The 22,636-nt window shown below is 40.5% G+C and overlaps 1 protein-coding gene across 1 annotated transcript in view; it reads right to left on the bottom strand.

The window, feature by feature from the left end:
• LOC108706507 (histamine H2 receptor) overlaps positions 1 to 11,614 on the bottom strand; it is an 80,034-nt gene extending 68,420 nt beyond the window's left edge. Inside the window, exon 1 of the mRNA XM_018242991.2 lies at positions 11,244 to 11,614. Within this exon, the coding sequence (XP_018098480.2) occupies positions 11,244 to 11,292 (49 nt within the window). The 5' untranslated portion in view covers positions 11,293 to 11,614. The remainder of the gene's footprint in view (positions 1 to 11,243) is intronic.
• Positions 11,615 to 22,636: the final 11,022 nt, after the last annotated feature.

Here is a 22,636-nt window from a genome sequence, read left to right as displayed (position 1 = left end):
TATGAGTGTTCAGTGATATTCTGAACCGTTTCCTTCTCTTTGCTAATTAGAAATATTCATCTCGTGAGAATAAATAGATAATAAAAAGAGGTGAATCCGAGGCAGAATAGTGAAAGTGACTCTGTATTTCATTCTACCGCCCAAGAAGGACAACGCCGCTAAGATTATAGTCATTAATATGAATAATTAAACATTTATACAATACCATTTTCTCTGAAGGAAACTCCATAAAACTCCACATTAAACCTGGAAGGTTGTCTCTCCTGATGGAAGAATAAATTCCTTTTATATAAACCCTTTATGTAAGAAAACACAAGTTCTCTGCATCAGTGTTCCGCATGCTAGCATTTATATAAGTGACCTGCTGCTGCTGAATTCCTTCTTTAGCTTTTTTGCAAACACTGCCCCCCGTTCCGCCTAAATATTCGGAAGGGGTTTTTTACAGTGAGAGCTGTGAAGATGTGGAATTGTCTCCCTGAATCAGTGGTACAGGCTGATACATTAGATAGGTATAAGAAGGGGTTGGATGGTGTTTAGCAAGTGAGGGAATACAGGGATATGGGAGATAGCTCATAGTACAAGTTGATCCAGGGACTGGTCCCATTGCCATTTTGGAGTCAGGAAGGAATTTTTCCCCCTCTGAGGCAAATTGGAGAGGCTTCAGATGGGTTTTTTTTGCCTTCCTCTGGATCAACTGGCAGATTGGTAGTTAATAAACAAAAAAAAAAAAAAAGGTTGAACTCGATGGACGTGTGTCTTTTTTCAACCTTACTTACTATGTTACTATGTTACTATGTTACTATGTTACTCGAATTCCTCTGAGAAAATAAGACAATGGGGCAAATTCACTAAAGGGCGACTTTTCCCTGCGAAGGCTCCACCCCACTTTGCGCCACTTCACCAGGTGCAAATTCACTACCACTAATTCACTAAAATGCGAAGTTGGGTCTCTGTAGTCGAATGCTGGTGACATTTCGCTTTCGTTAATTCATCAGCGCAAGCATTTCATAGCGAACTTTCCCTAACGTTCATTTTTGCCTAGTGAAAATTCTCTTACGCTTAGGTCAATGTGAATAGGGCGGGTACATATAGATCATATATACGTCTTTATAAGAGATGTTGGTGCAAATGCTTGAAGTGGCCACTTATTATTACAAATGTCCAAGGAAGCAAAATAAAGACAAAAGAGATTCTCTAATGTCCTAGACATGAGCCCACCCTAAAACAAATGTGACATGCCCCTCAAATGGTAAAAAAAAATAAAATAACATTTTTTAATAGTTACAAATTTTAGAGACAATTCCGCTTTTTAAATTTTGAATCAACTAGGGATGCACAGAATCCAGGATTCAGCCCTTTTCAGCAGGATTTGGATTCAGGCTTCTGCCTGGCCGAACCGAATCCGAATCCTAATTTGCAAATTAGGGGCGGGAGGCAAATCGTGTGACTTTTTGTCACAAAACAAGGAAGTAAAAAATGTGTTCCCCTTCCCAACCCTAATTTGCTTGATTCTGATTCAGTTCGGTATTCGGCTGAATCTTTCGCAAAGCATTCAGGTGTTCAGCCGAATCCAAAATAATGGATTCGAGCATCCCTAGAAAAAACGCCAGCATTTTAAAAAGTTTACGATTTTTCGGCATACGGGATATGATGTCACTGACATAAGAATGAGGAGGATGAAGCTTCATCATATCAGTTCGCCAGGTTTATACTGGCGAAGGAAACTCTGGCGAAAGGGGAAAACGATCATTCGCCTGAGCGAAAGGGTGTGAAACTTTGTTAGTGATGATCTCTTTCTCTAGCAAATTGCCCTTTACACCTGTTAGTGAATTAACGATGTCCCTGCAAATGGGATTTCTGGCAAATTTTCGTAGGCAAAGGCCACTTCACCCTTTAGTAAATTTGCCCCCATGTCTTATGATATGGGGGGCAAATCACAGGGAATCACTTTAAGAAGGAGATTAAGGGGCAGATTTATCAAAGGTCAAGGTAAATTTTCAAAAAGGAAAAAATCCGAATTCCGAGCTATTTTTTGTGTACTTCGACCAGGGAATAGTCCAAATTCTATTCAAATTTGAAAACAATTAGAAAATTCGAATACATCTAAATTTATCATATACTGTCACTTTAAAAATTTGACTTCGACCATTTTGCCATCTAAAAACGAATTGCTGTTTTAGCCTATGGGGGACATCCTAGAACCTATTTGGAGTCAATTGGTGGACTTTGAAAAATCAAAGTTTTTTTTGTGAAAAACTTCGATTCGAATTCGGTCTAATGCGCTATTCCTTTGATTTGAACGATTCAAATTCGCCCGAATATGGACCTATTCGAACCAAAACGGACCTATTCAACCAAAAAGAACCTGCGATTTCATTTCAGTTGGTCTTTTTGAATTTGAATTTCAAAGTTTTTTCAATTCGAAATTCGACCCTTTATAAATATTATTAATATTTGTTTACAAATGGCTAAAAACTGAGTTGGGTAGAGGGTGATGTGCAAAAAATACATAATTTTAAAATTTGGATGAATACTAATTACAAAGAAATGTCTATAGTGGGGTCCTCATGCTACACTTTCATCTCCCAACTATTTAGAGACTTGAATATTATATGAAATATCTTATAATAAACCATGAGCAGGACACTCATTTTCCTTTCTTATTTGGTGCATATCCAATATGCTTAAAGGGGGGGTTCACCTTTAAGTTCAATTTTAGCTTGTTATAGAATGGCCAATTCTAAGCAACTTTTTAATTGGCCTTCAGTTTTTTATTATATATAGTTTTTTAATTACTTGCCTTTTTTCTTCTGACTCTTTCCAGCTTTCAAATGGAAAGAGTCCACACTCTATAAACAAATGCTCTGTAAGGCTACACATTTATTATTATTGTTACTGTTTATTACTCATCTTTCTATTCAGGCCTCTCCTAATCATAGTCCAGTCTCTTCAAATCAGTGTGTAGCAATCTAGAGAGCTGCTGAACAAAAAGCTAAATAAGTCAAAAACTACAAATAATAAAAAATGAAAACCAAATTGTCCCAGAATATCACTCTCTACATCATACTAAAAGTTAATTGAAAGGGTAACAACCCCTTTAAAGGAAAAGCAAACCCAAAAGTTAAAAAACCCTACCCCCCTACCCTACCTCCTCCCCCCAGCCTAAGTGTTACCCCAGGCAAATGTCTAATGCCCATGTTACCCCTCCGTGCAGATTCTGCCCAGTGGAGTTCACAGGCGCCATCTTCTTCTCTTCAGTAATCTTCGGAATGAGACCGGCGGAGCGGCGAATGCACAGTTGGATACAATTCTCTGTTTCGCAACAACTTCACATGCGCCAAAACTCACGAGAATTGCAGAAGCCCCGGTCTCATTCCGTAGATTACCGAAGAGAAGAAGATGACGCCCGTGAACTCGGATGCCTGAATCTGCACCGTATGGTAAGTAAATTATAATGATTCGCCAGCGTGACGTCATTTCATTACTTCACCAATTTACTAACGGGCGCAGTCGTAACTTCGCTAGTGAAGGAGATAGACGCTAGCGTTGCTTCGCACTCTAACGTCAGGCCAGACCAGGCAAAGTGCAATGGAGTGCAAAGATCTTCCTCAATTTTTAGTGGAAACATTTTCTAAGTCCCAAAAAACGCTGGCGTCTTTCTTTTTTTTTGGGGTAACCAGGTTCCCCCTACATTTTCTAACATATGGAACATAAATTATACAGTGGGCTCATGTGTAGGGCAATATATAGTGAATAAAGTACCCCCTCTTGTAAATTATTGGGATATTATAAGTTATCGAGGAGTTTCATGACCATAAAAGTCATCACAAAAAGGCACTTAGAATACACAATAAATATGTAAACATTCATATTTGTAATGTATTTGCTGCAACATATACGTCCATTCGACTTTATAATTTCCCCGCTGTATGCAAATTAGCCTGAGCGTAGACCTCTAACGAAGTTGCGCTAGGCTTAATTGAACGCTAGCGCATCTTAGCTTTGATTGTCGATGTAAAGATAGCGAAAATTCACCAGCGTTCGGCGCCCTGGATATAACTTTGCCTTGTAGTAAATTAGCGTTGTCTGAGTGAATTTTCAAAGATTAGTAAATTTCCCCCTTAGACTGGGGGGAGGGGGGTCTATGTAGGGTAGGGGGAAAGGTTTTTTTACCTTTTGGGTTTGCTTCTCCTTTAAGTCTAACAAGGAAATAGAAGAATACAGAACTGCAGAATGCAGTATATTACTTAATTACATTTTAAGTGGATCTTTGGCAGTGACTGAATCCCTTCTATCAATCAGTGAAACATAGAAATGCAGATTTGCCTTCAAATGTTTAGTTGCAGTGCCAGGAGAATAATAAATACCATAAAGTGATTTAAAAATGGCCAATCTCCTGCCAACCAAAGCTTCGTCACTGCCAGAAGAACAGCCATTAATCGACATACTACAATTTATACAACTATAGAATTCAAATCAGTCTTGGGCACGAAGGTCAGTAAATGAGTTTTCTACAGATGTTTCTCCTTCATTGCATATACACATTTTATAAATGTAAATTATACTGAGTAGAAGAATCTTATTAAATTAAGTGGGTGTTTTGGCCCAATGGTTTCAAGGGAATAATTAAGGCATCACATTAACATTAATAACATCTTGTCTTCTGAGCATGTTGGCTGTTTTGTTTTTTTTACAGTAAATCTGTGGTTTTGGCTTCAAGAAAGTCTACCAAGGAGTAAAGAAAGTCCATCCAAACAGCTTTGACTGGTCCCACCAGGTGGTTAATATGTGAACAGTTTATAAGATTCCGCAGAGTTACACTATTCCCTAAATAATGATCTTTTTAATGTTACTGTCTTCACAACCATGGTGTGCAAATGCCTTAGATAATTGCCGCCCTTTGTCAAATCTTCATAAAGGTTCATGACAATGAACATTTGTGTAGATCTTAGAATAAAGCTCTTATCCAGGATACTTCAGTGACATCGTTTCCCACTCACATCGTTTCCCACTCACATCGTTTCCCACTCACATCGTTTCCCACTCACATCGTTTCCCACTCACATCGTTTCCCACTCACATCGTTTCCCACTCACATCGTTTCCCACTCACTGCTCACCTGCCTGAAACTTCACAGGAGTCGCTGCCAGATCTATCCCACATTTGCTTCAATACGAGCTTCTGATCTCTACCTGCTCAAATATTAAATTCGCCCAAAGCAAAATTTGTTTGCGCAAAGGCATACCTTTTCGCATTGCGAATATTTTTTCCGTTGCCGACTTTTATTACATTCCCCTTATAGATGGGGTAGCACCTCTTCTCCCCATACCTAAATAACACTACCCACTAGCAAGGGTCTCCCTTAAAGGAGAAACAAAACCCTTACATGCGATGAAAGTGACGGAAATTGACGAAATGCCGAAAGAAGACACGAAGACCCAGAAGATGGCTGCCTTGAACTCCGATCCCTGAATCTGCACCGAGGGGTAAGTAAAAAGTTAGGGGCATTTGCCCGGGGTAACAGCTAGGCTGGGGGTGAGGAGGGACAGGGGTCCATGTATGGTAGGGGGTAGAGTTTTTTTAAAAAGGGTTTGTTTCTCCTTTAAAGGGGTTGTTCACCTTCCAAACACTTTTTGAGATTGTTCACCATAAACAAAGACTTTTTTAAATTACTTTACATCTTTTATTTTTTACTGCTTTCCCAAAAATTGAAGTTTAAAGTTGAATGTTTGTGTCTCTGGTGTCTCAGTCTGGCAGCTCAGTGATCCAAGAGCAGATCTGAACTGTTACAATTTGATACATTTAGTTGATCCATTTCTCAGCAGTATCTGTGGAATATGAGCAACTATTGTATCAAGTCTAACAGCTGCCTTTACTGAAACTCAGGGATTCTGCTCAGCAGAACAAATGTATCAACTAAATGTATCAATTTAGAGAAGTTAAAGAGTCTGCGACCCCCCTCCTCACAGGGCTGCTTCAGAAGGTTAAAAATAAAACTTTACACTTCAATATTAGATAAACGGTCACAAATAGAAAATAGAAAGTAATTGGAAAAAGGCTTTATTTCTGGTGAACAATCTGAAACCAAAGAGCTGAAAAAAGAGTTTGAAGGTGAACAACCCCATATTTCATCTCCTGTCTCCATTTCTTCTGCAGAACAGGGATTGGTATCACCAGTCTGGTGCCAAACACAAAGTGAAATGCACAAAGGGAAAGTCTTTGGAAGGGGTTCTGCCCTTCTGCTTTAACTTGGTCTACAATATAAATATCGATATAACAAAATAGTTGCCCAATATTTTAGGACAGAGACGAGGTATAATAGTTGGAAGGGTTACCGACTTCCCCGCTATTTCCCCTGTATGGGTCACTCTGTCTGATTTGTGTTAATTTCACCTACAGAATTAGTGCCCAGTAGCTTTAGTTAGGGGCCTTTAAGTGAAGCCACTTTCTCAATCTGTGCTGCAAAGTAACTAGGCATCAGTAAGATATATATATATATATATATATATATATATATATATATATATATATATATATATATATATATATATATATATATATATGATAAAGAAGAAGCCTCATTTGGGGTTTTATATTAAAATAGTCTCCCTAACCCCCCTAAATGGCATCTAGTACTGGAAGCACTTATTTGACATAAAATGTTAGAAAAATATGTTTAATCATCCCACAAATTCATATTGCCCTTCAGTCATGTGAGCAGCGATCCCAGCCCAGTGATAATTACACAGTGTTATTATACAGGACTGCTGGCTGGTAAGTGCTAACACACTCACAGCTTTGTGTCAAATAATCGGATTCATTTGACATTCTTTCATTACATATGAGACAAAGTATTCCCATCTTCGTTAGCTAAGCAGCACAAACATAGCAACCTCCTATTTCTTAGACTTATAAACTTCATCTTCCAGCCTGATTAGCTGGACAGCAGGTTCTGGGTACAAACCCTACTTCCCTCAGCCTGAGCTCATCGTGTCAGGGAGAGCCTCAAATGGGGCATCCTCAAGGTAGGTGCCATTTGTATTTGTGAGGTCACCTAGAAATGCTGTATTTTGTATACTAAACATAAAGATAAACACAAGCCTAATCAAACAAATGATTTATTCTTTCAAAGTTGGCCACAGGGGGTCACCATCTTGTAACTTTGTTAAACATCTTTGCAAGACCAAGACTGTGCACATGCTCAGAGTGGTCTGGGCTGCTTAGGGATCATCATAAATGATCAAAACAGCACAAGTCAAATAATATCTGCCAGAAGCCGATATAGCAAGACTGATTAATAATCAGAATATACAGACTGCACTGGGCCCTGTGTTGTCATGTAATCTAATGTGGATTTTATAGTTTTTGTATTGTTTAATACAAACTTTCTCCAACTCTGCAGAACCAGTGGCTGCAGCAAAATAATCCTCCAAATAGAATCCCAGTTTATCTGTTTAAATCTGGCTCCATAATCTTTGTCCCTGCAGCTGGAGTTGTAAACAGTAAAGGGGATGTAAAGGCAAAAATAAAATCCAATACAAATCTCTACACAGTCGCCGACTGCTCTACAGGGAAACAAACAAAGCTGCTTGAGTTCTGCATGGCTGGGAAGTAAGGTGGGGGCTCCCCCTGCTGTTCATAAGTATGATTGTTTCCCTGCAGAGCAGTTAGGGACCGTCTGACAATTCCTATCCACAGCAGTAAATGAAGGGAGAATTTCACTGCATACAGTCAGGTTTCTTATAAAAAGCGGTACACATTTTTAATTAAAGTATATTAAAGATAGGTTTCTATTTCATTAAAGAAAGTAAAAATGGGATTTTATTTTATTGCCTTTAAATACCCTTTAATTATAATAAGTATTTGACACCTTATGGGAAAAAGATTGAGAAGATAAAATGAATTTCATTAATCATGGCATGATTCAGAAGGAACAGCACCATAAATTTGCTCATTGCCTGCACAAAGAAATACCATAACACTATGCTGCCATAAATTAGTGGTGGATCCTCATAAGGCTCATCTGGGATGTTGCCAGGGGCTCATTATCCAGAGAGGGACCGGTGTTGTCAGATGGGGATGGGGGGTGTGGGCAGAGCAGGGGCAGAATTTGGTTGTATGATGCCCAGGGCTGGATTTACATAGTGGGCACCCCAAGGCCCACTGCCATTCGTCGCCCCTGTCCCCACCCCTTTATTTGTGCAAATTGTCATCATCTGCACTGGAGAAATGGGGAAATTTAAAAAAATGATTGTATCTACTGCTCATCCCCAGTGTTTTTGAACAAATGTGGGTGTGGTTGGGCAGCATGCCGCCCCCCTAAAATCCTGCCGCCCTAGGCCCGGGCCTAGGTGGCCTTTCCACAAATCCGGGCCTGATGATGCCGGGCACTTCCTGGGTCCCAAAGGAAATTTAATCAGTCTAAGGCATAATTTCTTCCCTGCTCTGATCACAATTCAGCAGGAAAGCACTTCAGTTTGCTAATTGCCTGTACAGAGAGAGCACAAGTCTATTCCTCTGCAGTAAACACAACTCCACAGGAATGCTAGAGAGTGTGCTGGCCCTTTAAATAAATAAGGACCAATAATGGGTAATAAATGAGCATTCACTTTAGTTTTATACTATAACTGACCTTTACTCTTGGATGTCCTAAAAGAGCCAACCCCCATACACTAAGCTTTTTTTTTTTAAACTATTCTCTAAAACTGTTATTTAATTTTCTTGTCAGTGTGATTGAAAGCTCCTCTCATTAGTTATGAAGGTTAAATCGCTTGCTGTTCATAATCACAGAAATGACTGATTATTCCCTTTTGTTTGTTCAGATTACTAGATACCGTACCATGTAGAAAGTTATTATGCTTGTGCGAAATCAAGCGGAATATAAGTGGGAAGCCCAAGGACGGAATATGAATGAACGTTGTCTCTAGAGTGAGCTCCTCTGGGTCCATAGACACTTCACTGTAACTTGCCAAAATATCTCAGAATCACAATATTGGTTACGTGTGTTCCAACACATGAAGGAAAACATGAGACAAACAGCAAAATTCTCCGAATGACAGGCCGCCTTCCATAGACTCCATTATAATCAAATAATCCACATTTTAAAAAAATAATTTCCCTTTTCTCTGTAATAATAAAAAAGTAGCTTGTACTTGATCCCAACTAAGATAATAATAATAATTAATCCTTATTGGAGGCAAAACCAGCCTATTTGGGTTTAATTCATCTTTATGTGATTTTCTAGTAGACGTAATCCAAATAACGGAAAGACCCATTATCCAGAAAACCCCATATCCAGAAAACCCCATGTCTGAGCATTCTGGATAATAGGTCCCATAACCATACAGGTATGGGATCCATTATCCAGAAAGCTCTGAATTACAGAAAGGCCGTCCCATAAACTCCATTGTAATCAAATAATCCAAATTTTAAAAAATGATTTCCTTTTTCTGTATAATAATAAAACAGTAGCTTGTACTTGATCCCAACTAAGATATAATTAATCCTTATTGGAAGCAAAACCAGCCTATTGGGGTTATTTAATGTTTACATGATTTTCTAGTAGATTTAAGGTATGAAGATCCAAATTAAGGAAAGATCCACTATTCAAAAAACTCCAGGTCCCGAGCATTCTGGATAACAGGTCCCATACCTGTATGTTGCCTGTTTTATGATAAATGTGGCCAGCAGAGGTCACTGTTTTATTGGAGCTGTTAGATGTATTTATCTTATATGAAGCACCTTTTATCAATGAACATAATTAAGTTGATAGAGCTCTATGTGTAATAACGTGCGTCTGTAAGTTTTACCCGGCATTCAAATTATATTTTTTCTTTAATAAGATATTTGCAGAGAGCATTCCTTACATTCACATTTATATTTATGGATTTTGTGGCAGTTGCTTGTTTGTGCTTAATTATGGTATTACCAAAGCACCATCTCCTTATAATCAGCACATTATGTTGTTGTATCTATGTCTTTGAAAGATGACTGTGATAAGTTAAGCAATAAAGCAGTTTCCACTGTATTTACTGGTTACTATTTACAGGGGAAGGTGGGGTGGGGTACATAATACCTTATAAATAATGTTCCGTATAATATCCCTCCCACCTGTAAATTATAAAGATATTAGAAGTCACTGAGGGGTTGTTCTGTGACCATATAAAGGCACAAGGCTGCAGGCTGAGTTATACAGGGAACTCTGAGTATCACTCATGTATTATAAGGGATAATGTACCCCCTACTGTAAATGATAAGGATATTAGAAGTCACTGAGGGGTTGTTCTGTGACCATATAAAGGCACAAGGCTGCAGGCTGAGTTATACAGGGAACTCTGAGTATCACTCATGTATTATAAGGGATAATGTACCCCCTACTGTAAATGATAAGGATATTAGAAGTCACTGAGGGGTTGTTCTGTGACCATATAAAGACACAAGGCTGGAGGCTGAGTTATACAGGGAACTCTGAGTATCACTCATGTATTATATGGGTTAATGTACCCCCTACTGTAAATGATAAGGATATCAGAAATGACCAAGCAGTTCTGATAACATCAATAAGCACTGTTTATAAATATTTTACAGGTCATTTGTGATTTTGTGTATTAGAACTACATATATACAGTACATACATGGAGATAAGGAATAGTGTGTGCACACAGTAAGATAAGGACCATAAACAATATTAGGGCAACTAATAATAGACATATATAAAGATGAAAAAGTGTGCCGCTGCCTCCGAAAACCGCAGCCCATGGAAAAAATAAATACAATCCCAAATCTGTAATTAAAAACATTTTACCAGCTAAGCCTAATTAAGCAGCCAACAAATCAGCCTAATGCAGTGTTTCCCTCAGCTGCAGGGATATTTGTGAAGTCGCTCCTGTCGCTCAGCAGCACGGCTCTATGTGTGTGTGATATAGTGACAGGACCCTCCTGCTGTTGTGACAGTTTCATTGTGCTTTATATCAAGTCTCCTCAATGCTTTACTCACTGATAGAATTGGATCTCTCCATCTCTGCCTCTCGTACACATATAACATCCCTGTATAAAGTGGAGTTAACCTGCTGATCCCTGCACATTGCTCAATGGTATCCTTGTTGGTAGAAATCACTACATCCTATCAAAGTGAGTCTTCTCCGCTATCAGTGCACCTTTTATACAGGTGGGACACATCGCACTACTCAAGAATTGAATGGCAGGACAACCAGTCCATGCACACAAAGTAAAAAATCTCTTACCTGAGACCATGCCAACCCCCCGGCATTTAAGGGGATGCCTGTAGGTCATCCATAGACGCTGTTAGAGAGTGACAAGTGGATTCCAGTGAAGGGACTTTTTCCCTGTAGTCCTGTCTTTATGCAAGTCCATTGGAGAGTGGTGTGCACCGGCTGAGAGTCATCAGCATGGAGCGTGTTAATTCCAGCCCATACTTTGGCAAGGAGAAGAAGAGAGGTGTGTGTGTGTTGGATGTGTGTGTGTGTACTGGGTACTCAGTGGAGGTGGACACAGGGCTGAATGCAGACTGGTACATGTGCATCAAGCAAAGCAAAGGAAAGGAAAGGGAAGCACTGGCAGCACATACAGAAGACGAGAGAGAGAGATTCAGACCTGGGTTTGTGGATAAATAAGACAGTAAATATGAGGCACCACTAGAGGTCTGATGCTTGGCTAAACGATAGGTATACAGTTAACTCATTCCCCACTTCATCCCCGCAAGCTTCTCTTTCCTGATTCTGTTCATGCATTGTACAAGGTTACAGGGACATTTATTGGGTGTTAATAATTCATTCACAATAATGAATGTAGAAATGTCGGAAACAAAGGAATTCCTGGGTGATTTCATTTTTCTCTGATGGCCCCACGAGCTTGATTGAATTAAGTGCCAAAGTGTGACGACTCTCAGCATAACGAACATTGATCATCTGTCCTCATTAGATCAACGTAATTGCAATTAAACCTGTGCCATGGCATTCGGCAGGGAAGGGAAATCTGATTTGCTGGGATTTCTATAGGATTTTCTTGGAAATGTATATTTTGGGAGAGAGATGTAGAGGCTGGTGCGTTTGGGAGAGGCAGAAATAAAGAGATGAGACATAGGAAGGGGGATTGGGTATTTGGAAGAGAAATTAACAAGTTGATGAATTTGGGGAACATACAGGAGATGAGCGATAAAGGTGTATTTGAATAAAACACTGCTTTTGCTTCACCAAGCTCTAACTACCTTCTTCCCTTTCTGCACTGAAATGAACTAATTCTTATGCTAGAACTACTAGATTTACTAAAGGGCGAAGTGGCCATCGTTAGCAAAAATTCACCAGAAATCCAATCCGCAGAGACATTGCCAATTCACTAACAGGCGCAGAAGACAATTTTTTGCTCAGGCGAATAGTCGTTGCTCCGCAAATTTACTAAAGTGTGGATTTTACTGAACGTGACCTCTTTCGCCAAAGTTGACTTTACCACCTCACACCAGGCGAACTGCTAAAATGAAGCTAGATCTTTCTCAATCTTCTGTCGTTTACATCATATCTTGTGTTTTGAAAATGCATTAAAGTTGAAAAAAAACGCTGGCAACTTTTTCTTTTTTTGAGCGGGATTTTCTGCAAAAGTCCTTGCTTGAACTTTTTTGGGTTAACATTTTCCCCCAACATTTGAGGGCCATGGAAAATTCATTTTACAGTGGGCTCATGTCTAGGGCATTAAATGATCTCTTTGGACATTTATAATAATAAGTGGCCACTTCAAGCATTTGCACCAACATCTCTAATAAGGACGTCCATACAGCTTTAATGTATTCGCCCTATTAAAATTGACCTAAGCATATGATCACTAGCGACTTTTTGCTAGGCATAAGTGAACGCTAGCGACTCTTCGCTATGAAATACTCGCACTGAAGAAGTATCGCTTGCAGAACGCAATTTCGCATTTTAGTGAATTAGTGTAGTGGTAACGAATTTGTGCCTGACGAAGTGGTGCAAAGTGTGGTTACATTTTTTTTCATTTTAGCCGGCACAAGACAGAGGGAAGGCATTCGGGGAGATTGGTCACCGCAAAGACAAGGCGATTAGTCAGGCAACTAAATCTCCCCAAATCGCACAGTGTGCCCCTACCCTTAGGGTGGTGGCTGACAAGGCTACTGGGGAAGATTAGTCGCCCAATGACAAATCGCTTCTTCTTTGGGTGACTAATCTCCCCTAGATGCCTTCCCACTGGCTAGAATGTAAATCGATGGTGGGATGGCACGTGGATCACTTCAGCTTTCCGAAGTCGCACAAAGTTTCCTTGTGAAACAGTTTCGGGCAAACTAACGATTCCGAGTCCCATCCCAATGGCTATTTACATTCTAGCTGGTGGGAAGGCATTTAGGGGAGATTAGTCACCCGAAGAAGAGGCGATTTGTAACTGGGCGACTAATCTTCCCCAGTAGCCTCGTCTGCCACCACCCTCATGTTCTAACTGCATCCAGTGGTGTATCTAGAAGACTATCAGGTTCTAGGGAACAACCAGTTTTGCAAATGAATATTGGACTTGCTTATCAGTGGCGGAACTACCGGGGGTGCAAAGGGTGCAGCTGCACCAGCTGCACCGATGGGGCCCACATCCCATGAGAGGAGTACCGGGTACTGATGGGTACTCCATGGCACCAGCAGAAAGATCAGTGCGTCAGTGGCGTCACAAGCAGCACGTCGGTGTCAGTCCCGGCCTTAGGACAACTGAATCTATTGCGCCCAATCGGGCCCTCACTTCCTCTCCCACCATTAGGTTTAGGCGCTGATAGGCTGAAGCGCATCTCATATTAAGGCCTTTCCACCTTGTCACACCCTACTTGGAGAAAGAGAACAAAACCGGCTGCTGTACGGCGCTGCAGACATGATGGTAGAGAAAGCTGGTGGGGGGAAAAAGTCTATGGTGAGGTGGAATGGAGTCAGGGATTATATACACACATGCATGCACATACAGTTCGACTAGGGCAAAGCATAATGGGAATTCTTGTTATGTATTCACCCTGCCCTGAGCCCTCTGCCTGAAACTACACAGTGGGTACTCACTAATGTGCATAATAAAAATGTAAACATGTCCCGGTAGTCCAACGCCCAGCCATTAGAAAATAGGAAGGAAGCCTCTGAGACACCCTGGGTAAACCTTTGTGCTCTCGTAGTTGAAAAGCAGCAACAAGCGGAGAGATTGTAATAAATCGGTAGTTGAAGTAATCTGACGTGGAATGCGTGCACTGTTATATCGTATTCCACAATCCCATTTCTCAGCTCCAAGGCAAAGTTACAGTGTTTGCCTGTTTAGCATTTTCAGTTCTCATAATTTGGGCCAAGTTTCATATTTATAAGTAACTGTTGCAGCTCTTTTGCACAATTGTAATCACAACTGTGCAGCTTGCAGTTCAATAATGTTGGAAATGTGTTTTCTTTCAGTCACCAAATGAAGCCATAAATTGACAATACGATAACACTGGGATGGCTCACCAGGGCCCTTTAGCTGATGTTGAACTCCCAGGTGAACAATCTCCAGGAGGGGCCAGTTGTAAATTTCTGTACCGGGGCCCTTAGGGGTCTAATTACGCCACTGTTGCTTATCTGTAGGAACCCAACTGGTACCAACCTGAAACATCATTTGAAACTGTGAGACTCTCCTGCTGCATGGCCCGTCAACTAGGAATTGGGAGCAATTATAGGGACCTAATTTATTATTGCAAGATTTGGATTTTGAACAAAAACTATATTCAGAGTCTCACACCACTATAAATTGAGTCTTGCAAAAATATAAAGCCCATCTCAGCCCGATGGCAGTTTCAATCGGAGTAAAAAAGCAGTTATGAAGAGAGTTTCAATGGCGCCCTAACAATAGTATGACAGTCGTGCTGTTCTACATGTTATGGAGGTTTATTAACCAAAATTCAATTACCTTTCCCTCCTCTCAAATATTGAATCTTCCTACCCAACATGGGAGCAGGTTTACTAAAGAGCGAAAGTGCCCATTGCTAGTGAAAATTCGCCAAAATGACACTTTGCAGGGACATCGCCAATTTAGTAAAAGGGCGTAGAGGACAATTAGCTAGTGAACTAAGTCAGCGCTAACGAGTTTTGTGCCCTTTCGCCAGGTGAATTTTCGCTCAGGGAACGATTGTTACTCCGCAAAGTACAAATTTTCCACTATATTACCCTTTTCGCAAGTCTATCTCGCCAGGGTATACCTGGCAAATTGATAAGCTGAAGCGACATTCTCCTCGGTCTTATATCAGTGACATCATATCCTGTATGCCGAAAAGTCATAAAAAAAGACAAAACGCTGGCATTTTTTCATATTTTAAAGTGGGATTGTGTTTAAAAGTTGTAACTGTGAAATATATATATTTTAAAAAATTGTTTTTAACCATTTGAAGCTCATGCCACATTTGTTTTAGGGTGGGCTCATGTCTAGGGCATTAGAGGATCTCTTTTGTCTTTATTTTGCTTCCTTGGACATGTGTAATAATAAGTGGCCACTTCAAACATTTGCACCAACATCTGTAATAAAGACATATATATGTTATGTAGTGGTAGCCGAGGATGAGTAGAGTATAACAGTGCTTTATTAGCAGGCTCATGCAGCCATTACACAACAGTAAGCAACTCTAACACCACAAGCTGTATAGAAAGTATGCACAGCATAAGTCTTGAGCACAGTGACATCTACAGGCCATTTGTATAAACACCACAATATATATGACCTAAATGTACCCACCCTATTGAAATTGACCTAAGTGTTAGAGTACTAACTAAGTTACGCAGGCAGAGATGAATGTTGGGGAAAGTTCACTTTGAAATGCTTGCGCTGACGAATTTTCGCCGGCGAATCTTTGTCAGCGTCATCAGATGAGACGTAACTTTGCATTTAGATGAATAAGGGTTTGCGTTGCGAATTAATGTCTGACGCAGTTGCGTGAAGTGTGGGTGGAGCCTTCCGAGGCGAAAATTCACCCTTTAGTAAATTTCCCCCATGGTGTGTAGGTTAATGCAGAAATGTGGGTAAATATCATCATTATGGCTTGTGACTTTAATAGAATAAGAATAGACCGACCCTATTTACAGAACAATAGCAAACGTAGCTGGAATAATAATGAAGCCTCACAGCCACATTCCTTTTTCTGTCGTATCTCACAGTAACGCTGCAGATTCCTGGAGGAGATCATTCTGGATTTGCTGTCTGGACTGTTTGGTGGGAACAAAAGACGTGGGTTGACTTCTAGGTCACAGATTTTGGACGGGAAGGGAAAGAGCTATTATGGTTCAACTGTGCAGATTTAATTATCATGAACCTCTCGTCCCAAGATGTGATCTGTGTTGGACATTAATAACAGCGGGCTATTATACAGAGGTGTCATATTTAGTAAAATTGTTGCTTTGCTACTGATATACATTTTATTACATGGAGTGCACAACCCTCTTATAATGTCAATACGCTGCAGAACATATTGAACAAGACTTTTCAGTATATGTTATTTTACATAAGAGATATGCCCGGCCATAGACTGTAAGATCCACTTGTTCTGTGTAATGTTAAAGGAGAAGTCAACCCTAAACTTATAGAACCCTACCCCCAGTGGCGTAACTAGTTGTTACTGGGCCCCATAGCAAATTCAATTTAGGACCCCAAAATATTTATAAGTTGGCCTATTTTACCAAGATATATTAAAATTGCTAATTAATTAGGGTCTCACTGGGCCCCCTACACTCCTGGGCCCCCCTGCAACCGCAGGGTCTGCTTCCTCTATAGTTATGCCCCTGCCTACCCCCCCTACCCTACATAGACCCCACTCCCTCCTCCCCCAAAGCCTAAGTGTTACCCTGGGCAAATACCCCTAAGCTTTTACTTACCCCCTCGGTGCAGATTCAGGCATCAGAGTTCACGGGCGCCATCTTCTTCTCTTCGGAAATCTTCTGAATGAGGCCGGCATGTTGGCACATGCGCAGTTGGAGCAATTTTCTGTTTCACAACAACAGCGAATGCGCCAAAACACGTGTAAATTGCGGAAGCGCCGGTCTCATTACGAAGCCTCTCCTTTTCATCTTCATCCAGTCTCTTATTCCAATGTGAATTCCGCATGGCCTCTAACAATACCCTTGCCTTCCATTTAGAGTTCCTGGTATCATGGGCTCTTAATTGAGAGAGTCATCTGTATGTACATAATTACTTCTAGTCTTAGGGGCACTGTCTCTAGCTTTGAGTGAACCCCAATCAATTTTACTTCTTCTCACTCGACTGCAGATTTCTTTTCCTGACCACTGAGATATCTGCCACATGTCCACGTATCATTAAATAATTTTAGGCAATTGTGAGAGCTTTCTTCTTTTTATTTCGTTTCAGAAACTCTTATCCACTATTTTATATTTGAGAACTATAAGAATCTGTAATCCAACTCTGCTGGAAGTCAATTTTTAAAATCCTACACTCTTTCAGAGAATGATTATTTCCTCACATTTATGCTGCCTGCCAAGTTCCCTGCCTTTTAGAACAGAAAGCCGTCATCCCTCCAATTGCTTTATATAAGTGACCTACTTTAAAAAGGAAATATATCTTTTACATCACATGGATTTTAAATGGCGATTTTCTTACCAAGTCAATATAAATACAGATCATTCCTGCAGTGAAGATATGCCCAGTCCATGCAGGAGTCGTCCCACTGCTCTCATAGGCAGCCGCATCTTTAGTTCAAAAGAGCTGCTGTTCATCAGAAGACAGAGAATCCATAGGAAAGATACTTTCAAATTCAAATTCCGAGTTTATTTTAGTGTAATTCGACTAGGGAATAGTCCAAATCCAATTGGAGTTTAAAAAAAAAAATGTAATTCGAATTTCAAAATTTATCATGTACTGTCCCTTTAAGAATTACAATTCGACTATTTGCCATCTAAAACCCAGCCAAATTGGTGTTATAGCCTATGAGGGACCTCCTACAATCAATTTGGAAATACAATCAATCTACACTTTTTTAAAAAAAAAATGTGAATTGAATTCGATCGAATTCAGTTAGAGTTTGCTGGTTGATCCTATTCGGCCGAATTTAAATTCTTTAATACATTTCGTTTTTAGAGACTCCTAAAAATTCGAAATTTGACCCTTGATAAATGTGCCCCTTATAGTGAGAGCTGCTGAGGTGTAACTTTGTCTCCTTGAAGGGATTACGCTGGCAGACACATTAGACAGCTTCAAGAACGGGTTAGCAAGAAAGAAAACACAAAGGTTTGGGGCTCGTCAAACACCATTTGTCAGATACAAAATAAAGAGATAAGTGAAAATAATGATGAGTGAATTCTTTCGCCAGGCAAGGATTCACGGTGAAATTCCGTATTTCGCCATCAGCTATTTTTCTCGCGAGACTGCAGCAAAAACTCGCAGAGACAATAAAGTCGCCAGGACAAAATAGTCGCCAAGACAAAAATGTGTTTCAATGCGTTTTGCATATTTTTTGCTGTTTCTCAAATTTTTCAGCAGTTTTGTGATTTTTTGGGTGAAACAAAATGGGACAGATTCGATGTGCTAATAATAGGTCCTTAACGACAGTGGCGAAACTAGATGATACTGGGCCCCACAGCAAAATAAATGTAGGGGCTCCAAAACATTGGTAAGTTGACCTATTCTGCCAAGATATATTAGAATTTCACATTAATCAGAACCTTACTGGGCACTTGTGAGAGCTTTCTTCTTTCTCTACACTCCTGGTCCTCCCTGCAACCACAGGGTCTGCATCTAGTGTTGTAATCCATCAAAACCCAATGAGATGTTTGCTTTTAAGCAGGTGATGAATAAAACCTGTTGCCAAAGAAGACAAAAGCCCATGAGTACAGATGCCCCAGACATAGAGCTTGAGGGAGGAATTCATACCAGAGAAGATTTTCACGGATCCCATGAGCAGGCACTTGGCACAAAACTTAGTCTCAGAAAAACAAAACTATGGGCCCCAGCGTTCACGGGCCCCCAAACCAGGTCTGCTCCACTAATCTTCCACCTGAACCCAGACTCTCAACTGTGCCCACACCATCCCCTCTCCATGCCTGGACCATCCCATCTCCCTAATCATAGGAGGAAAGGGAGGTAAAAAAATTATGAGAGCACAGGGGGGTGGTGGTGGAACCTTAAAGGACAACTAAACCCTAAAAATTAATATGGCTAAAACTGCCATATTTTATACACTGAATTTATAGCACCAGGCTAAAGTTTGAGCTTGTCAATAGCAGCAATGATCCAGGACTTCAAACTTGTCACAGGGGGTCACCATCTTGGAAAGTGTCTGTGACACTCACATGCTCAGTGGGCTCTGATTGGCTGTTGAGAAGCTAAGCTTAGGGCTCGTCACTAATTATACAGCAGAAAATGAGCTTCCCCTGTAATATAAGCTGATGCTACAGGTTTGCTGATTATTCAATTCTGATGCTAATTGCACTGGTTTCTGTGCTGCCATGTAGTAATTATGTGTATTAATTACTAATCAGCCTTATATTGTGACATTTCTATTCTATGTGTACTGTATATTGTGAGTGGGTCCCTAAGCTCAGTAAGTGACAGCAGCACAGAGCATGTGCAGTGAATCAGCAGAAAAGAAGATGGGGAGCTACTGGGGCATCTTTGGAGACACAGATCTTTACTGCTAAAGGGCTGTGGTTGCCTTGGGCTGGTACAGAAGCACAAAACATCATCTACAACATTTCTAGTTTACTTCTTTAGTTAGGCTTTACTTCTCCTTGGGTAAAAATGTTATCCCCAACCAAAGGTGAGGGTTAATAGAACCCGCATTCCAGTTGGGGAAATATATGACCTTGTGAGGACTGACCCTCATGATTTCTTGAGTTTTTCATATTCTTTTCTATGGGTTTCTCTGCAGGGTAGAAGTATTCTAGCAGAGCCTTCATTTGCAGCACTAGCTGTCACTGCATCAATAAAAACCAAGTCCATCCTTTGGGCTAAATTCTTCTAAAAAGAAAAACAAAGCGAGAATGAAAACTAGAATGGAGCATGACAGATGTCTAATTGTTTTCTTTCAATTTGCCGTCATTAGAATAAATCCCTCTGTGACAAATAACAGTGAAGAAATCTGTTAGCGGAAATGCGTTCTTATTGCTTTTATTATCAAACTGAAACTTTACAGAGGAATCCAAGAATGACAAATTGGGCTTCAGATATTCAGCACCAAAGTGAGACTGTGTGCAAGATGGAACATCCCTTTGCAGTTCTGATCAAATATTCAAAGAGGGGAAAGTGGCTTGACAGTAAATTTAATGGAATATATAGAAAAATAATAAATAATACTGGGCTGCCTTAATCTATAAGACTACAATTCAGAGAAGAATTGAAGGAAGGAAGGTCTGAAGGAAAATACTAGGATGTCACCCAGCTGAGCAGAATAGAACATCGGAATTGTAAGACTGAATTATTCTGCTAACATTGTTGAGAGGGTTCCATCTCTAGGGGGGAAAGAAACTGAGATTAGGATGTACAAATACATGTTAATATAATAAGTAATAATTAGGCTTGGAGCAGCTACCTTGCTTGTGAAGAACAGTCTTGGCCACCCCTAAGTGTGGAGGAGTCTTTGGATAAATAGTCAAGCATCATTCTTCTATAGTTACAGCTGGAGGAGTAAAGCTGCTCGAGGTTGGGGCTAGACCCCAGTGTTTTGGCACAGGTTTGCCAGTGTTGGGATTTCAGCTCCTCGGACAAGGGTACAAGGAGTGTGGTGTTCAGGGTTGCCTGCCAGGCCTGGACTGAGATTCAAAATAGGCCCTGGCATTTCAGGTACACAGAGGCCCAAACAGGCCACCCAGCAGCCCAAACAGCCTCCCACCAGCCCAATATATAGTGACTGTCTATGGCAACTTACAGCAACCCCTCTGGCATTTGCCAGAACCCACAGATTGCCAGTCCCGGCCTGTTGCCTGCTAACACTTTCCTTCAGCGCTTCAGTTGAAGGTGGCCCGCAGACATCCACAGGTTAATTTGCCAAACATTCCATGAGTGAAACTTGTTATTGCAACTTGCACTTTATAATATCTTAATTGCTGTTGTATGTTTGTAACTGTATCTGCCTGTTAACAAAAACTGTATCCTAAACCTGGATGCCCTTACTGATTCCAAGGGTGAGCTGTGTTATAAATGAAACAAAGGGGGGTTGGTTTTCAGGAATCAAGGGTAGGAAGGCAGCCTTCTTGAAGTGTGATCTCAATTTAATTAATTAAAGGGATCCTGTCATTGGAAAACATGTTTTTTTCAAAACGCGTCAGTTGCCATCCCCCAGTGCCCAAAGCGGACGCATCTCCTGCATCTCAAACAAACACCTTCTCTTTTTTGCTGATTATACTTTGTTTCACTGTGTATCATAACCTTTATCCCTTTGAATATCTTAAACCCAACCCATCATTAAAGTATTAATAGTTTTAGCATTCTGCCACTAGCACCCATCATTGAGCAGGTTTTCCCTTCTATGCGGCAGATTCACTAAGTGCCGAATTTGCGCTAGCGTCCGCTTCGCTCACAGCACAACACTTCGCCAGGTGTAGATTCGCCAGGACAACGCTAATTTACTAAAATCCGAACACTGGCGAAGTTGCACTAGCGTTACTGCGCCAAGCGAAGCAAAAATGCGCTAGCGTTGCCTAATTTGCATACAGTGGGAAGTTAAAGTTGAATGGACGTATATGTTGCAGCAAATACATTACATTACACAAGTCCAGGGAACCTTAATAAAATAAAATAAAGTTGTTATTTTGCCCTACACATGAGCCCACTGTATAGTTTATGTTCCATATGTTAGGAAATGCATACCTCCCAACTGTCCCTTTTTTGGAGGGACAGTCCCTCTTTTGACAGCTCAACCCGCAGTCCCTCATTTTTACTGGAAAGTCCCTATTTTCTCTGCACTGAACAGCCAGAAAAAGAAACAAAGTTTCTCACTTAATTGGCTTTTAGCAGAGAGCCCAGAACAGCTAACAGGTGCAAATAAGATACTTTGTAACAATTTTGAGACACAAAAACACAGTTTAGATAAGGAGAAATATTTTCAAACTTTCATAACCTGCCAAATTTTGTAAAACAAACATGGTAATTAGGGGGTGTGGCCACAGAAAGGGGTGTGGTCAAAAAAATATGCTGAGCTACGTGCGGGAAAATTTTTTTTGTCCCTCTTTTTACTCCCAAAATGTTGGGAGGTATCGAAATTTCGGGAGGTAGGCGGTTACTCCAGAAAAAAATTTACGCTCTTTTGCAGCCTATCACCCTGAAAAATGAAAAGTCACCAGCGTTTTTTGGGACTTTTTGGGAAAAATTTTCAAATATTTTTTGAGGAACTCCTATCTACTCTATTGCACTTTTCCTGGTCTGAGGTGGCGAAGTCAAGTCTGGCGATAGAGGTAACGTTCAGTAAAATCCGTATCTTAGTGAATTTGCGTAGTTACGTCCCTTCGCCAGAGCGCAGCTTCACCAGGCGTAAGGGAGCGAAGTAACGCTAGAGTCTATCTCCTTCGCTAGCGAAGTTACACCTGTGCCCGTTAGTAAATCGGCAAAGTATAGTAAATGACGCCACACTGGCGAATTTTCTCTAGCGTTAGTCACTTTGCCTTTTAGTGAATCTGCCCCTAAATTTCTT

Source organism: Xenopus laevis, chromosome 1S, assembly GCF_017654675.1.
Source record: "Xenopus laevis strain J_2021 chromosome 1S, Xenopus_laevis_v10.1, whole genome shotgun sequence".
NCBI lineage: Eukaryota > Metazoa > Chordata > Amphibia > Anura > Pipidae > Xenopus > Xenopus laevis.
The sequence above is the reverse complement of the archived record's forward strand: the minus strand, read 5'-3'. Positions and strand labels throughout refer to the sequence as shown.